Here is a 16,579-nt window from a genome sequence, read left to right on the forward strand (position 1 = left end):
AATATGATGATCATTTATATTCGTATTTGAGTCCCATGAATGAACAGTATATTGGTTGAGAAACATTTCACATTTTGTGGTTTAATTGAGTTTATTTGGTCGTCTTTTTTAGAAATAAGGGTTAATGCAGTATTTTTTTATCATTCTTGTAGGTTTTAACTTTTAAGTCATTTTGACGATTGCTTGAATCTTGATTCCTGATCAGATTGACTGAATCACTTTTATTATTCTTTTACTGTTGGATATATATGGATTATTGATTTATTGTTTTAAATTTCAAAGTCAATGAAAAACATGTTTTGCCTCCACAAGTTGTCTTATGGTTTCATTATGGTGTTTGATCTTGCAAACTTCTAGAATCTATTCTCTCCTTGATCTCTTGAAGTGATTTTGCTTTATGTGAATTTTGAACTTACATGTTGATCAAGTGAACCAAGCGTGATAAAAGAAACAAAACAAAAGAGATACTTATATGTATCCTATAATATATATAAAATATATTATAGGAAAATTCTTGAATTCATATTATAAAAACATATTATACAAAATGTATACCAAGCATGATTGAGCTTATCATCCTTATTAAGTATGAATTCTTTGATATACCGAGCGTGGGCACACCCAGGCTCGACTCATTTACTCTATCAGAAGAGTGGGGCAACTAGTATGCTGCAGCTAGTTGTTTAAAATTTTAAATAAATATCATTATTGCTAGTAACAGTCGGCCAATATGAATTTTGTTTTTCTTCGTTGTTATGTTATCTTATTTTGGCATTTTTTCATAAATACAAACTTTTGAAAGAACTTTTTTTTTTAAAATTTTGTTTGCTTTATCATAGTATATTATAGAATCATAGATCTTTCACCTCCTTAAATGATGTTTATTTATTTGTTTTAGTAATTGGTAAATTATGAGTAATGATTTGTGTTCTTCACTCTCCATCATTTACTGTTAATAATAGCTTTTTTAAACTGTTTTATGATGATTCTTATACTTTTATGATGCAGATATATTTGCATGTTCTTTGCTTCATTAATGACCATCTCAAGCTATGATCACGATAATTCTGATGACGATGACGATTCTTTGTACAATTTGGAGCATGAATCATCTAGTGGTGTTGGGAAGGGCAAGAAGAGGTCTTTTGCTTGTCCATATCAGTTTGAGGACAGAAACGAAAATTGTTTTGATGAGGAAGATGAAGAAGAATATGACTTGGATGACTACTATTCTGAAGATGACCAAGATGATGAACCACCTAGCATGCATAAAACAACAGTGCTCTGGCGCCATGTATTGAAATAAAAGAAAAGTGGGCAAGGAAAGCAAGGTGGAACCCAAGTTTTTACGTGCAGGCACTGCAAAAATATTTATCATGGGTCATATACTCGAGTTTTTGCACATCTCATGGGATCTCCAAAGTGACAAAGTGTTGGGATTGCCTTTTGCCCTGTAGTTGCAAAAAATGCAGAATTGGCAAAAAAAATTAAGAGGCAAGTTCGTCGAGTGGAGGTTTCATCAAGTGCATTTTAGTTGAGGAGATCAAGAATTGATACTCCGAAGAAGCCTATTAGTATGACTACATCATCTAGTGGAAGCCGAAAAACAGTTGATATTCGTGATACCTTTAAAAAGGTAGAAAGAGATGATAGATTACAAAATTATCAGATTTTGTGTGCAAATGACATACATTTCAATGTGCTTCGATCACCATATTGGGAAGAGATGATATCTGCAGTTAGTAAAGTGCCCGGATATAAACCCCCATCATATGAAAAAGCGCGAACCAAGGTTTTAAAACCCGTGACTCGGAACTCGACTCGTTCTTTATTGACTCGTGACTCGACGGGTCAACTCGGTGACTCAGACCGGGTTTTGTTAACTTTTGATTTTAAAAGAAAAACAATATATAATTTGTCTGAAACCATGTTTTTGAGTAAACATAGTCTCCAAATGTCTGTAAGAATATAAAAACAACTGCAAAGAGCTATAGAGGTTTGCTTGAATAATTGAATTTGATATCTATACAAGCACTTTGACTAATTCATGACTTGAATTAGAGGATTTGGTCACCATGAGTTTAGTCTGCCACTACCTAAGGTTCCTAAAATGGCTAATCATATATGCTAGCTTGTTTTAAAAGTTTTAATTCCCTCTCTAACAAATCCATAAATGTAAAACAGGGATATATGCGCATATTGAAAGTTTACAGAATGCCCAATATCAACATAAATAAGCAATTTTCTCATGTATAAAACTATGCAGGAAATATATTAATGGCACAACTATAAAAAGACTACTAATATTTGAATATGTACAATGCTTGTTCACATAACAAATGGATGATGAAACCTAAATGTGACTTCCCATAGGCCCAGTTGACCCGCCATATATAGTGAGAATCATTTCTTTAAAATATTTTGCTAGAATAAGTTGATAACAGTAACACAGGGTGAACAGTAGTTCGAACAACATGACGATTTTATTCTATGGATTTAAATGCTTTTTTATCTTTAAATGATTTTTATTTTCTTTTTTATACAAAATTTGGGGGTAACCCTTGTTAAAATATATGTACTTATATATTTCGAAACTGTAATTTGAAACTCAAAAAACAAATTTCAAACATCCCAAAACTCGTCTGAGTCAGGCCGAGTCAAGCTCGAGTTTTGGCAAACCGAGTTTGCCTTGCCGGGTTGACTCGCTGGAGGGGCGAGCCGAGCCGAGCCGAGTCAGCTGAGTCAACGAGTTGACTCGGCGACTTTTAAAACACTGGCGCGAACAACGTTGCTTGACAGTAAGAAAGAGTGTGTTCACAGGGAGTTAAATGAATTTCGAGAAAAGTTTGAGGAGTTTGGAGTTTCCATTGTCTCAGACGGTTGGACAAATATCAAGAACAAACACTTGATAAATATACTTGCCTCAAATTGTTTTGGCTCGATGTTCTTATATGCAAGCGATTTCTCTAATGTGCAACAGTCAGCTGCAAACATTGCTGAGTTTTTGAAGACAGGATTTAAACTTGTGGGGCCTTCTAATGTAGTGCAAGTGATTACAGACAATGCAGGAAATTGCAAGTTAGCAGGTGAAGAATTAAAACAAACGTACAAGTATATTTTTTTGTCACCTTGTGTTGTGCACACACTTAATTTGATCTTCAAGGATTTGGCACATGAGTTTCATTGGTTGAGAGAAACATATTTGCAGAGTAAAGAAATTGTGAAGTATATCACAAATCATTCAAAAGCACTAGCAATCTTTAGAAGCAATGAAAAATTAGAATTAATAAAGATTGCAAAAACAAGGTTTGCTTCACATTATACTACTTTGAAACGCTTGCTTGATGTGAGGGAGAGCTTAAGGCTCACAGTAATTTCAGATAGATGGAGCGATTGGAAGCAATCATGCACGGATGAAATTATGAAAAAAAAGGTTGTTACAACAGAAACAATTGTTCTTGATGAAGAATATTGAGATTCTGTACATTTAGCATTATTGATTACAAAACCCATCTATAAGATGATTAAATTTTGTGATCAGGAAGACCCTATAATTGGTGAAGTGTATGAAGGCATGGACAACATGTTGGGGGAAATCAAAGACAATCTAAAAGGACAACCAAATTTATATGAAAAGATTCATAAGATTGTCTCAAATAGATGAGATAAAATGAATGTGCCTCTCCATAGTCTAGCCCACATGCTTACTCCAAAATATTACGAGTCAGAGTATCTCAAAATCCCAGCAGCAAGAGGGGTCAAACGAGTTTCTCCTGGTAAAAATTTAATTCTATCTATTTAATAAAGTTTAAAGTTAAATGATTTAATTTTTTTATTAATTCATTTGCATTTTCTTGTTATAGTTACTAAACATTTTTTTGCAGAAAAGGATAATGATATCTTAGACGGTGCAATGCTCGCGCTTGAAGTCATATCTTCTGGAAAAGTTATCTACACTTTATAGGTCACAACTTGTGGCTTTTGCATCAAGAAGTGGAAGATTTAGCCGAAATGCAGCACGAATAGATGCACTGAATCTTACAATGTCAGTGCTTAATTGGTGGCGTTTTTATGGTGGTGATACACCGAAGTTGAGAGCATTAGCCATTAAGGTTTTATCTGAACCTATTAGCACATCTTCTGCAGAAAGAGTGTGGAGCACCTATAGTTACATTCACAATGTTAAAAGAAATAGGCTCAATGAAGATCGTGCTGATACCTTAGTGTATATTCATTCCAATCTTCGATTGATTGACAGGTATAATTAAACTGTGTTGTACTTTTGTTTTGGTATTTTTTTTCTCTTTTTTTATCATTGATTGTTTATTAGCATTCATATTTTATATTCTTATTATAAAAGGTACAATAATCGCTATAAAGAAGGGCCTAGTCGAAAATGGGATATCAATCCAGAACTTCCTATTGTAGAAGAAAATACGGTGAGATTAGAGGATATGCGATGAAGAGATTTGAATGATAGTGCACAACAATCAAGCACTATTTCCAAATCCAAACATAAAGATGCACAACCAAGAGCTCCATTACCTCCAATAATTATACGTACAAATAAAGTTGAAGAGGATACAAATCAATCAATCAGAGCTAGTAGAACTGTAGATATACAAGAGCGACCATCAGTTCCTCATGGTCGGATTGATCGTTTCTTTAGTCGGAGACCTAGGCAAGGTATGTTGATATTGTGTTTTTTATATTTTAAATTATGGTTTTTGAACATTTTAATTTTTTAACGTATTTATTATAGGAAATGAAGGAAGGAGCAGAAGACATGGTCGTGGAGGACAAGAAGCACGTGATGATGCAGAAAGTTCGCGATCTATTGCTGACTTAAAGGGGAAGAGAAAGATGACAGATTAATGAACTCTTGAATTATTATTTTTTTTTATAATGTAGTTGGAGTAGTCCAACTTAAAAACTTTTATATACAACAAGAATGTGAATTATGATCTTCTTTTGATGTATAATTTTTTAAATGTTTGACAGTTGCAATATGATGCATTTGTTAGATAATTACAACTTATATTATTTATTGTCTATATACATGTTTTATTTTGTCAATGATGACATAAATCTTAGTTTTTTTATAAAATAAAAATATATAATTACATTTTCGCTTCCCTTTCGCTTCTCACTCGAATCCTATGTCGCTTCCTTCTTCGTTTCTTAGGTCGCTTCCGGTTCGCTCCCTAGGTCGCTTCCGAGACGCTTCCTAGGTCGCTTCCGAGACGCTTCCGAGACGCTTCCTGGTTCGCTCCTAAGTCGTCCCGCGCTTCCCGCTTCCTAAAATTTTAGAAGTGCCTCGCTTCCCGCTTCTGCTTCCCGTATCGCTTCCCGCTTCCTCGACTGGCAACTCTGGTTGGTATTGCCTTGCTATTGCAGATGACGTGCAAGTTCTTGCTCTTTGCGTATGCCTTAAGGGCATCCTCGTGGAGGATGCAAGAGACATTTACCACTCACCCTCTTGCGACAAGAGTTCAATTGGGAGCGAGCGACACATCCTCGTCTAAGGAGAGGGATACCTCGCAAGGATCTTGGCTCTTCGTGTGCGCAGTCCTGCAGAGTCGACTTGAGATTTTAGGGAGCTGCGCAAAAGCATCAAAGACTGCTCCAAATCGAAGCATTTGGAAGGATGTGACTAGCCGGTTCTCCTCGCCCTTTTTGGCATATCTCGGGTGATCCCGAATTGGGGGTTCGAGCGAACTTCTTAGCGGGTGTTCTGTTGAGAAACCTGTATCTCATCTATCGAGGCCGGTATCGAGTCATGCGAGACATGTAGATACCGCAATAGCGGATGTGATTCGAGATAATCACATGCATAATGTTGGCACAAGGTACTGCCGTTTCAAAAGATAAAGTTGATAAACTTTACATCTTTGTGAAACACTCCTGTTGAGGCTTCTATTGAGGAGCTATATTCCCTTCATCCTAGAGTACTTGTGGTCGTGCATGACACGTCTAGTACTGCGATGATCGGATGAGACAGTCGTCCGACCTCGAACAACGCTAAATGCAAAATGTTGTAATCACATAAATGGCTTCACATTCGCCTTCACAGGCAAGATGCTCGAGTGGTTTAAAGACCACAACATAGAATGGGTCGTTAGTTAAGCAACCCCTAACGTACCTATTCGCTTCTATGTGTCTGTCAAGGGAGAGGTCCAATGGACAGGTTGTTAACAACCACCCTACGGGCAACAATCCGGCCTCCCCAGTCATTGGAGTTAGGGGAAATGGGCTACAATAGTTAGCTCAACACTTCTGCAGATGTTGGATGCGTCCGTGGCACTACCTCCTTTGGGGAATCCTCTCTCGGCTAAAGTCGTCCCTTTGGAGCGAACTCAACTAGCTATTCGGGTTATTGAAAATACATAGAATAACAGACGCCCGAACTAGTCTCAGTTGGTTCTACGTTTTGCCTGCGCGTACCCGCAGGTTCGTAATTATCGAAACATAAGGTCTGTTCACACTGGTCGTTGAGTCGTGACATTCGCTTGCACTACTGATTCACTTGCACTACTAATTCGCTTGCTTGCTCGGTAGTTTAGTATGTTACTCGTTGAGCTGTGCACGCCTGTCAAGGCGTTACTCTAGTTGGTTAAACTGCTTACGCAGTTCTTTGCGGAGTAATATGGAGCTTCTCATACTAGTTAAATGCTTATAATAATAGCATTATGGCAGTTGCTACATATTAGCATGTGACTTGCTTTATCCCTCGGTCAAACTGTTTGGTGCTTATTGTAGCGTAGCACTTGTTGGCTTGCATCTCTTATGATTGATGTGATTGCATACGGCTCGTACTTTACAAACTGGTGGCAACTAGGATTGATGTGGCCGCTTGTCTTATAAGCTGTTTATATATTGTGATATAACTGTTGCCGTATGATTGCTTATGAATGGCTTGTGATGCAATGGTTTATGGCTTACGCTTAATTTAATTACTTGTTGATGGACTGAGCCATTTGATGGTAATTGTATGTTTTACGAGCATTGTTATGAGTGCTCTTTTTATTCAGTTTTTTTGTTTGGCTGACGGGTAGAGTTAGTTACCCTTCACCCATAGAATCAACTGGATTTCCATATCTGCGTGTTCTCCTGTGTCGTTTACGCATGCTTTGAGGTTCTATTTGAGGATTGTAATGTTCCTCGTGACAATAACACGATGCATAGGATTATATGCTTCTGTGTGAAGTGATATGATGCATAACGCTGATATACATGCTTGTGCCCATATTGTGGCTACTGACCCCGAGGCGGTCAATGGTTCGGAGCGATCAATTATTAATACATGTATCACTGAGTGGGGTGTTTGTCGAGCACCTGATCTCCAAAGGATTATCTACGAGGGCGTGTATGATCAAGACCAGGTACCCGTCTAGAGTGGTAGATTCTCTGTGAGGATGTACACTGTCCACGAACGGGTAGCCGCAAAGGCGATGAACTCCTGCGAGGAAGTGTATGGTCCAAGACCAGGTATACCATCTAGGGCGAAATTCCTTGTGAGGTTATACATTTCCTAGACCAGGTGATCTGGCGTTGATCTTGTTGATGGTAATAGTGGCTATTGACCCTGAGAGCGGTTATTTGCGTTGATGTGTGTATCGCAATGATTTTCATTGGATATGACATTTGTTGGGGACCCGCTTCCCAAAGGGTTCGCTGTGGGGGTATGTATGATCAAGATCAGGTGACCCTGCTAGAGCGATAGAATCTCTGTGAGGATATGCACTGTCCACGAACGGGTAACCGCGAAGTCGGTGAACTCCTGTGAGGAAGTGTATGGTCCAAGATCAGGTATACCCTCTAGGGTAGTAATTCCTTGTTCGGTCGTATATCTCTCGGACCGAGCGATCCGACGTGGATCTTATGTTTTTCCTTACCATAAAAAGTTATGTTGAGCTGTGACGATCTCCTGAGATTGTTTGTGATAGTCAACTATGAATTCATAGTTTTGACTTTCTATTTTAGCATGATTACATGCAGGACTCAGATGTGAGAATTAGATCGTTAGCGATTTGAGTTAGTGATTACGTTTTGGACCTTCTACGGAAGGGTGAGCTTTTCGGAGGAAGTATGACGCCTTTGTGAGTCATAACAGGTGATAGTTGGTCGTGTGAGGCCTCGAGAGATGAGAATAGATTAAGGTTGTTCAGGACAAAGCGTTTGTTAGAAGTAGTGAACGACAAACGATGTCCTGACGGTGATTAGATGCAGAGACCTCGTTCTAGGAACAAGAACTAGCTAGTTGCGTGGTGGTTCACAGTCTACGATCAATTGAATCGTATGCTGCATTTCTCATTTGCACTGCTTACTTGCGTTGAACTGCTTACTGCTTACACTACTTATGCATTTGCACTGCTTACGTGCTTGCACTGCTGACTCACTTGCATTACTTACTCGCTCGCACTACTTATTCGCTTGTACTACTTACGTATTTGCACTATTCACCTGCTTGCATTGTTTACCTGTTTAACTGCCTATTTGCTTTAAACTGCGTAGCCTACTGAATTAAATGTACTTAATTCAGTTTCCTGTTAGTCTCTCTTGTGCACCTACTAGTTTTTCGCGAAACTAACCCATTCTATGGGTACAGGTGATGATTATGTATACTACGGGCGATGGCGCGGCTGCAGGATGGCTTCAAGACTTCTTCTTCCTGCTCTATGGGTTTATATCGGATTTTCCTTAGGATATCCGAATCTTGTGAGTTTTGGTTCTTTTAGCTAACGTGCCCAAAGTTGTCAGTTTGCCTTATGATTTATCAAAGAAAAATCTTCCGCTGATTTCATAAACAAACTCTGAAGGAAAGAGATATTTCTAGTCTTTTGCCTGATTTTCTGAAAAGGTTCGCAAGTTTGAAATTTGGGGCGTTACATGCCCAACCGAGCCCACTTGGCTGGGCCTGGAAAGGCTCGACGGGCCTGACAGACTAGGCCTATCAGCATCCTACCGGCTACTGACCAGGTCACAAAACAGTTTTTTTTCTTTTGAAAACTATGCAAGTTGGGCCTAACAGGGGGCTGCCAGGCCTGCACCAGCCCAGCCAAGTGTCTGGACTGGGCCTGACAGAACCCAGTCTGGCCAGCCGAACACTCAGCAGGGCTTCCAGGCTGCCCAGTTGCAGTACACCTGCAATACCAAGTGTATATATATATATATATATATATATATGCTTTTAAACCGAACCGGGTCACAAATCAATACACATAAATGTTGTTAAAACAACAGATTCTTGGGTTGCCTAAACATGGAAGCAATATACAACATGACTTGTCTCATAATAACATGAAATGATTATTAAACATGATCTGCAATACCTAATGATAAATCATAAACGACCAATAGATCCACAAAATCCTACTTTTAAATCAATTTTTCCAAGTAGTATAAAGGATGGTTGTCATATCACAACACACATATAGCTGTATATTTTTTTTTCTACTGGCTTACATGCTTCCAACTGTCTCATACATAAGACTATTCATGGGAATCAAAATTTATCATGAAACTCACACTCAACCTACCATAAAAACTCTGTTTTATCATTGGGAAAAACATGTACAGAAATATATATATATATATATATATATATACACATATATATGTACATATATATATATATATAGATGTATTCCCAAAATAAATTCTGAAAAAGATGAAAATACATTAATTTTAACCATAGGACGACTATTAGACCCGCTTTACTATATGGTACAGAATGTTGGGCTGCCAAGAGACATCATATTCAAAAAATGAGTGTAGCTGAGATGCGGATGCTTAGATGGATGTGTGGAAATACAATAAAAGATAAGATTCGGAACGAGGAGATACGTAAGAAGGTAGGTGTTGCACCCATTGAAAATAAGATGTGAGAGAATCGTTTACGGTGGTTTGGACATATTCGGCGAAGGCCTAATGATGCTCCAGTTAGAAGGTTGGAGAAATGGGAAAATATATTAGTTAAAAGAGGTCGGGGTAGGCCTAGGAAGACTTGGATGGAGTTGATAGGAAAGGATATGAATGCTTTGAACCTCACCGAGGACATGGCATTGGATAGAAATGATTGGAGGAAAAGGATTCATGTGGAAGACCCAAAATGAATTTCTTTTTTGGTTCATATCGCTGACCCCAATTGTTTTGGGATGAAGGCGTAGTTGTTGTTGTTGTATGGATCGTAGAGTAAATATTCAGATTTACTCTTCCACATAGATTTCTACTAAAACACTGCATGAAAATATAATCCATGTTCTTTTTCTCATTCGGAACAAGTGAAAGACCCGTACCTTACATGTAAATTGAAAAGAAATATGGATTTGATGGTGAAAATGATGGATGATTAAAGAAGGTAGCCTACTTCTTCTTCCCCTTCCTCTTTTTTCCTCTCCTTTTCTCTCTTTCTTTCTCCTTTTTTCCTTCTCTTTCTTTCCCTTACTTTTTTTTTTATCTATTTATAGAGCTCTAAGGGGGGACGCCCCCCCCCTTCTCCAGCCCCTTTTAGATGGGCTGGAGAAGAGGGTGCAGCCCCACCGGGAACTCTCTTCTGTCTTGAGAGTTCCGAAAATTTTAAAATTCCAAGTTGACTTTTCAAAGTTTTAATTCATATGAACTCTATGTCTCTCAAACCTTCTTAGATCCTTCTAGGTGTGTTTAAGGGCTCTACTAAGAGTCTTACATAAATGTCAAGTTACATTTTCGGAATTATATTAAATTAATTAATTAATTAATATTAAATAATAAATAAAATTTCAAAAGCTTCTAAAAATTGCCAAATTAACTTGGGAGGCTTCTTAACATTAATTAACTCCAATTTAAAAGTATCTAATGAATTTAAAAGTAGAAATTCGATGGACATGGATTTGGATCTGGATTCGAATCCATCTCCAAAAATCCAAATGGGTCTTGAGTTGGATCAATAACAGATTAATATGGGTCTTGGATAGAGTCCAGATCCATATTAATTTGGATCAAATCCATCAGATCCGGTCCGATCCAAATCCGGATTCGAACCGACAAACTGCTCATTTTTCGAAAAAATACGATTTTCGGGTCAATAGTAGCCCGAATTCAGAAAAGTAACATACCGTTATGCTCAGAATTTCGAGGCGCATCCAACGATATATAAATTGAATTTCGCCTCTAAAATTCGTCGGAAAAATAACCTAAAATTTACTCGAATTTAAAGGTAAAAAATAAAATTCTTTCTCACATTTTAAGTGACTCGTTTAGGCCTTGACAATGAGACCTGGGGTCAAACCGAGACTCAAAAGTATCTGCCTAAAATCGAGAATCTGCCTAAAATCAAAAATCTCAAATTTAACTGTGTGAAAAAAATGCGATATTACAGGAACAACGGTTACAACTTCTTTATCGGCCATTAGAGGAAGATAGATAGAGATAGGTTGATGAAGATCCACTAACAAGCGTGTACATGAGCTCTCGAGCCTTCAACACGACCCGATCTTGAATTCACAAGTTTTCAAGAGCGCAAGACTCTGATACCATGTAATGAAACAAAAGAGAATGCCACTAAAGGGTACAAGAGAGCACAAATACAAAAGGGCCACTTATGGGCCAGCTACAATCTCACAAAGGAGATTCACAATAACAACTCTCAAGAAAAAAAGAATATAAAAATATATCTTGTATTGGTCACAAATATGCTTAGAGAAGCATAGAATGGGAAAGAATCCCCTTAAATAGACAAAAGAGGGAAGCACAATGGTCCCATTCAGCTTTAACAATAAAAAACAAAAAAACAAAACACAAAAAACAAAAAACAAAAAACAAAAAACAAAAAACAAAAAGCAAAAAAAATAAAAATAAGTTTTACAATACGGCCCCTACTTGGCCGACCCTATTACAAGAAGGAAATAATGACAATATATGTTAACAAATGTTGGATATATTTTCGTTATATATATAGGTTCCTTCCCATTGTAAAATATGCTTGTTAAAGTCATTTTATTATTGAAAATTAATATTTTTTTGTGTTCTCTCTTGAATGCTCTCTTTTGCCTTAGTGCCTTTGTCATTTGCCCTTAGTGGCTTGTGTATTTTCCTTTAGTGGCATGTATTTGGCCTTAGAGCCCATTGATATATCTTGTAATTTTGTGTTAGTTTATTACACTCACATCCCTTGAATGTCTCTAGGATGTTTCATCATTGTCTATTTAATGTTTTCTCTGCTCCCCATAATAATCTCTAGGCATGAAGGCCTATGAAATACTTTTCATTCTATGTTGAAATTGCTATTCCTGAGGTTCGTGAATTGTTGATTCATTTTTGTTATTGTTTAACAACTTACTGTCTCGTTTTCCTTTTTTGTGATTCAGTTCACAAACTTAACATTGAAATGATTACTGCATGTATCAATTATATATTTTAATCCCATTTCATTACTTTATACATGTATGTATGTGTGTTTTTGTTGTTATATGCCTTTTTATTGGTTTAGTTATTATTCCAGCAACCTTCATGCTATTATTGGAAGTATTATATTATAAATATATTTGTGTTCAGAAGATGTAAGATACTTTTGTTGAATGTTTTTCCCAGCATCAATGCTTTCTATTGGATTGATCGTGCATCCAGTGCATGGCCTGTACGTGATAATAGGTTGTTATTCAAACACCTTGGTTAACTACTAAAGTCAAATGAAATTCTACTGTTTATTCTGTGAAGCCTTTTTCTATTGTGTTTGTTTTTTTGGTCGTTTATTATTCTTTTGTTACGGTGTAAACGTGCTTCTCAGCTTATGCTCCTAGTGTAACCATTAGTTCATTCTCTTTATAACCTTATACATGGTGTCGCCCATGGAATTCTCAAAATTATGAAGGGCAAGAAGACCAGGTGCACTTGTTGGCATCCATTAAAATATGTAGATTTTAGCAGCTCATGGTATGCACAGAAATGTATATATTTATTTACGTGTCTGCATGTGTACAGACCACTTTTTCCCTTAATGATTGTTAAACTTTGATGCTGGTACTTGAGATTAATTTTCACCATCTGGGTTATGTTGTTATGCTTCATTTACTGCAAATTATCTTCATACATTTTGCAGAGTGCATTGGATATATGTGACCTTTAGCCTTGGTAGAATTAGTGAAGTGGCATACTGGTGGTAACTAATGAAGGCACTAGGGCAAAAATGTTTTGGCGGACTTGTTAACATCCATGGAAATTGGTGCAAACTAAAAACTCATGCACATGCATATGCACACCCACACACTGAGAATCACTTACTGTACATGTAGCAATTCTGCCATCATGTAGTGGCCTCATTTAAAACAAAAAGAAAGCTAAGAACATTAGTAGGCTGTTGGTAATGCAAAGATGAACCTGCTTGCAGTAACAGTATATGTAACATTTATGTATGTAAGAATTCTATCTCCGTGAACATCCAGTGGGTCATTGAAACCCCAGAACCATCCCCCTACTTGCATATTCTGGGACTATTCTCACATGATTGAATGACTCATGGACTCCTATTCTTTACATATCCGTGGGCGTCCTTGTTTTGGTGCACCTCATTGTATCATTTGCTGCAGCAGCATATTCATCATAGCTGATTTTAAACTTCCATGCGTGGCACTCTGCAGCTTTAATATTTTATAGTCTACTTGCATGAACACTTGAATATTTTTCACCTTCTTTGTAACGCCCCAAAAATCCAGGACTTGTAACTTTTTAGAATAGTTTAGAAAGCTTTGAAATCATACAATAATCAGAGTTTAAATAATACTTCAGCGGAAAATGATATTTTTAAAACCACAAGTCGATGGACCTTGAACGCATTACAGCGTAAACTTTCCTTTGTCAAATCCCGCACAACCATTGAAATCAAATGGTTTAGAAATGGAGTTTCAATAATTGAGAATTCGTTTGTTGAAACCAAGAAGAAGCTTACTAAAACAGTTTTATTAACTCACGGTTTAATAAAAGAGAAATTTTGAAACACATTTTATACCAAATTTACCAACATGTCCTCAGGAGCGAAACGTCAGGGAAAGAGCTCTATCTTGATCTCATCACGTCATCGTGCCATCACAGACTGTATTACCTATCCATTACCTGCCCATAAAATGTGTCAGTTTCGCTAAAAACTGGTAGGTGCACAGACAGGACAATATTTAACATAATTAAGCAGAATAATTTAATATGTCAAGTAGACAGACAATTATATAGCAATTTAATTTCAACCGATTCATAGAGCAACTATCATGAGCACAATGCTAAAATTATTACAAGCATTTTACTGGTACAAGTAAGCTAACTATTACAAGCAAAGTACTGCATAAAAAAGTTAACTAGCAAAATACAATGCTTCATCAACCACACACATAATTCCATAAGTATTGAACCTATTGTACTCTATAACTTTCATACGTGCATAACTGAACACATTGTGTGATCTGATTTAAATTATGTTTCGATATTAACTGGCCAAGCGGGTACGCACAAGGCACGACTCTAGAAACGGCCTAGACTGATTCGGAGGTTTATTATGCTATGTATTTTATGATAACCCGGATAGCTGACTGAGTCCGCACCTAAGGGGACGGTCGGTGACCAAGAGAGAAATCCCCAAAGCAGCATAAACAATGGATGCATCCCAAACATGGAGAGCTACCACCTAAGATAATTATGGTAGTCTCATTCCCCTAACTCCGATGACTGGGGAAGCCGAGTCTTTTGCTCGTAACTGCCATTAATGGCCTGTCCATCGAAGTTTTATACCTTCCTGTCCTCTCTCCTTACAGGAGTCAGCGATTCGAATGAGTACATCAGGGGTAGTTAACTGAAGACTCATTCTACATACTCTGGTCTTTCGACCAACTCGAGTATCTTGCCGGTGAAGGCGAAAACATCACTTATTTAGGTGATCACAACATTTTGTTATTTGCACTCATCGAGGTTGCCACAACCTACTCATCCAATCATTGCAACGTAAGAAGACGTATTTGTCAAAAAGTACGGTCGTACTTGTTAAAAGTACGACTACGATGAAAGGGAAATGGTTCCACAAGAGAAACCCCAACAGATATTATCTGCAAAAGAATTAATACAACACATCATGGCAAGATAAGTCTTGAATTCTCTTCAACAACATTTTTCATATTTCATGATGCAAGGTCATCTCGGACCTCTCGTCCGATCAACAAAGTACTTAACATGTTGTGCATGTCTAACAGTACGCTATACTGAACCAGGGAGGTGTGGGGGCTTCTCAAAAGGAACACCCAACACACAACTTCATAACGATACAAAGAATAAAGGAGTGCTCAATTGACACGATTCATCCTTAAAAGCCATGATGCCACATTAAGTCATTCATGCAAGGCACAACACTGTCAATCTTACATCCAAAATTTATCTTAGTATCGACATGTGACACTAGATTGATAAATAAAGAATGGGTCCTTTCAACAGAACCCTACTCATTCATATGCTCATGCCCCTGATCGGGGTTATTCGAATTGGGTCGCAACTCGAATCAGGGTTATAAAATATTTCTCCCAAGTGTGCGGACTTGGGAGGACTCAAATGCAACTTCGAAATCCTGCGAGGATTAAAACTTAACTTTGCAAAAGTTGTGCACTTTGAAGAGCCCTGGGTTTGCAGAAGGAAATCCTCTTTAAAAGAACTATAGTGCACAAGTGCAACTTCTAGTGTTTTGAAAACGAGTGATAACAGGTTAGGCACAAGACTACATTTATGTAAGTACATAGTTACCATAAATGTGAGCATGTGCAGATTATAACATGACGACAAGCAACTCTCGACTTGCGATGCCGCACATCGAGGGAAAAACGCATAAGTAACACACGAGGTGCCAAACCATACCTTGACCACTTAGATAGGCAAACACATAAGGTCATAAGTAATACATGGGACACGAAGCCGTACCTCACTCAAAGGAAACGTGCAGGCAAAAATGGATGTAAGCAAACAAGGGCATATGTATTTCAAGAAATACGAAACCACACCTCAACTCATAAACAACTACGCAAAATAATAATCGAAGAATGAAATTGTACATCAACCCATAGGAACGTACAAGCAAGTATATATGCAAGCAATTAAGGGCATAAGTATTGCAAAAAGTGCGAAACCACCTTCGACCCATAAGCAAATACGCAAATTAATACTCGAAGAGTAAAATCGTACCTCGACTCATAAGCATGCAGACAATAATAATACGCCACGCAAATGTAATATAAATCTAAGTACAACTAGCATGGACATCTTAATTATTTCAACTTAATTAGATCTATTGCCCCTTGTGCGACTTTACCCTACCTTGGGATGTCGTGTAGCTGCGTATGCCTACGCGTGAGGATAATACGAGGGTTGAGCTGCGGAGCACGATCAGAGCCTGTTGCGTAAGCTGCAAGGTACGTTATTAGCATGCATTTAAATGAATAGGGAAAACGGCAATAAAGGACTGGGGTTTCGGCTTCTCTGCAAAACAAGGCAGGGATCAACGGTTCCTGCCGATTCGAAACAGAGCGGGGTAGGGTCCAATGACCCATGCCGGCAAAGGAAACAGGTGCAGGGGCCA

General features: G+C 37.7%; 1 protein-coding gene across 2 annotated transcripts in view; it reads left to right on the forward strand.

Moving 5' to 3' along the window:
• XRCC2 (homolog of X-ray repair cross complementing 2 (XRCC2)) overlaps positions 1-16,579 on the forward strand; it is a 144,257-nt gene that overhangs the window by 78,774 nt on the left and 48,904 nt on the right. For both annotated transcript variants that reach the window (XM_090002693.1, XM_090002694.1), the window contains exon 5: positions 12,571-12,630. In XM_090002693.1, the coding sequence (XP_089858819.1) occupies positions 12,571-12,630 (60 nt within the window). The remainder of the gene's footprint in view (positions 1-12,570; positions 12,631-16,579) is intronic.

The sequence above is a fragment of the Nuphar pumila genome, chromosome 4 (genome assembly GCF_984573655.1).
Source record: "Nuphar pumila chromosome 4, dmNupPumi1.hap1.1, whole genome shotgun sequence".
NCBI classification, from domain to species: domain Eukaryota; kingdom Viridiplantae; phylum Streptophyta; class Magnoliopsida; order Nymphaeales; family Nymphaeaceae; genus Nuphar; species Nuphar pumila.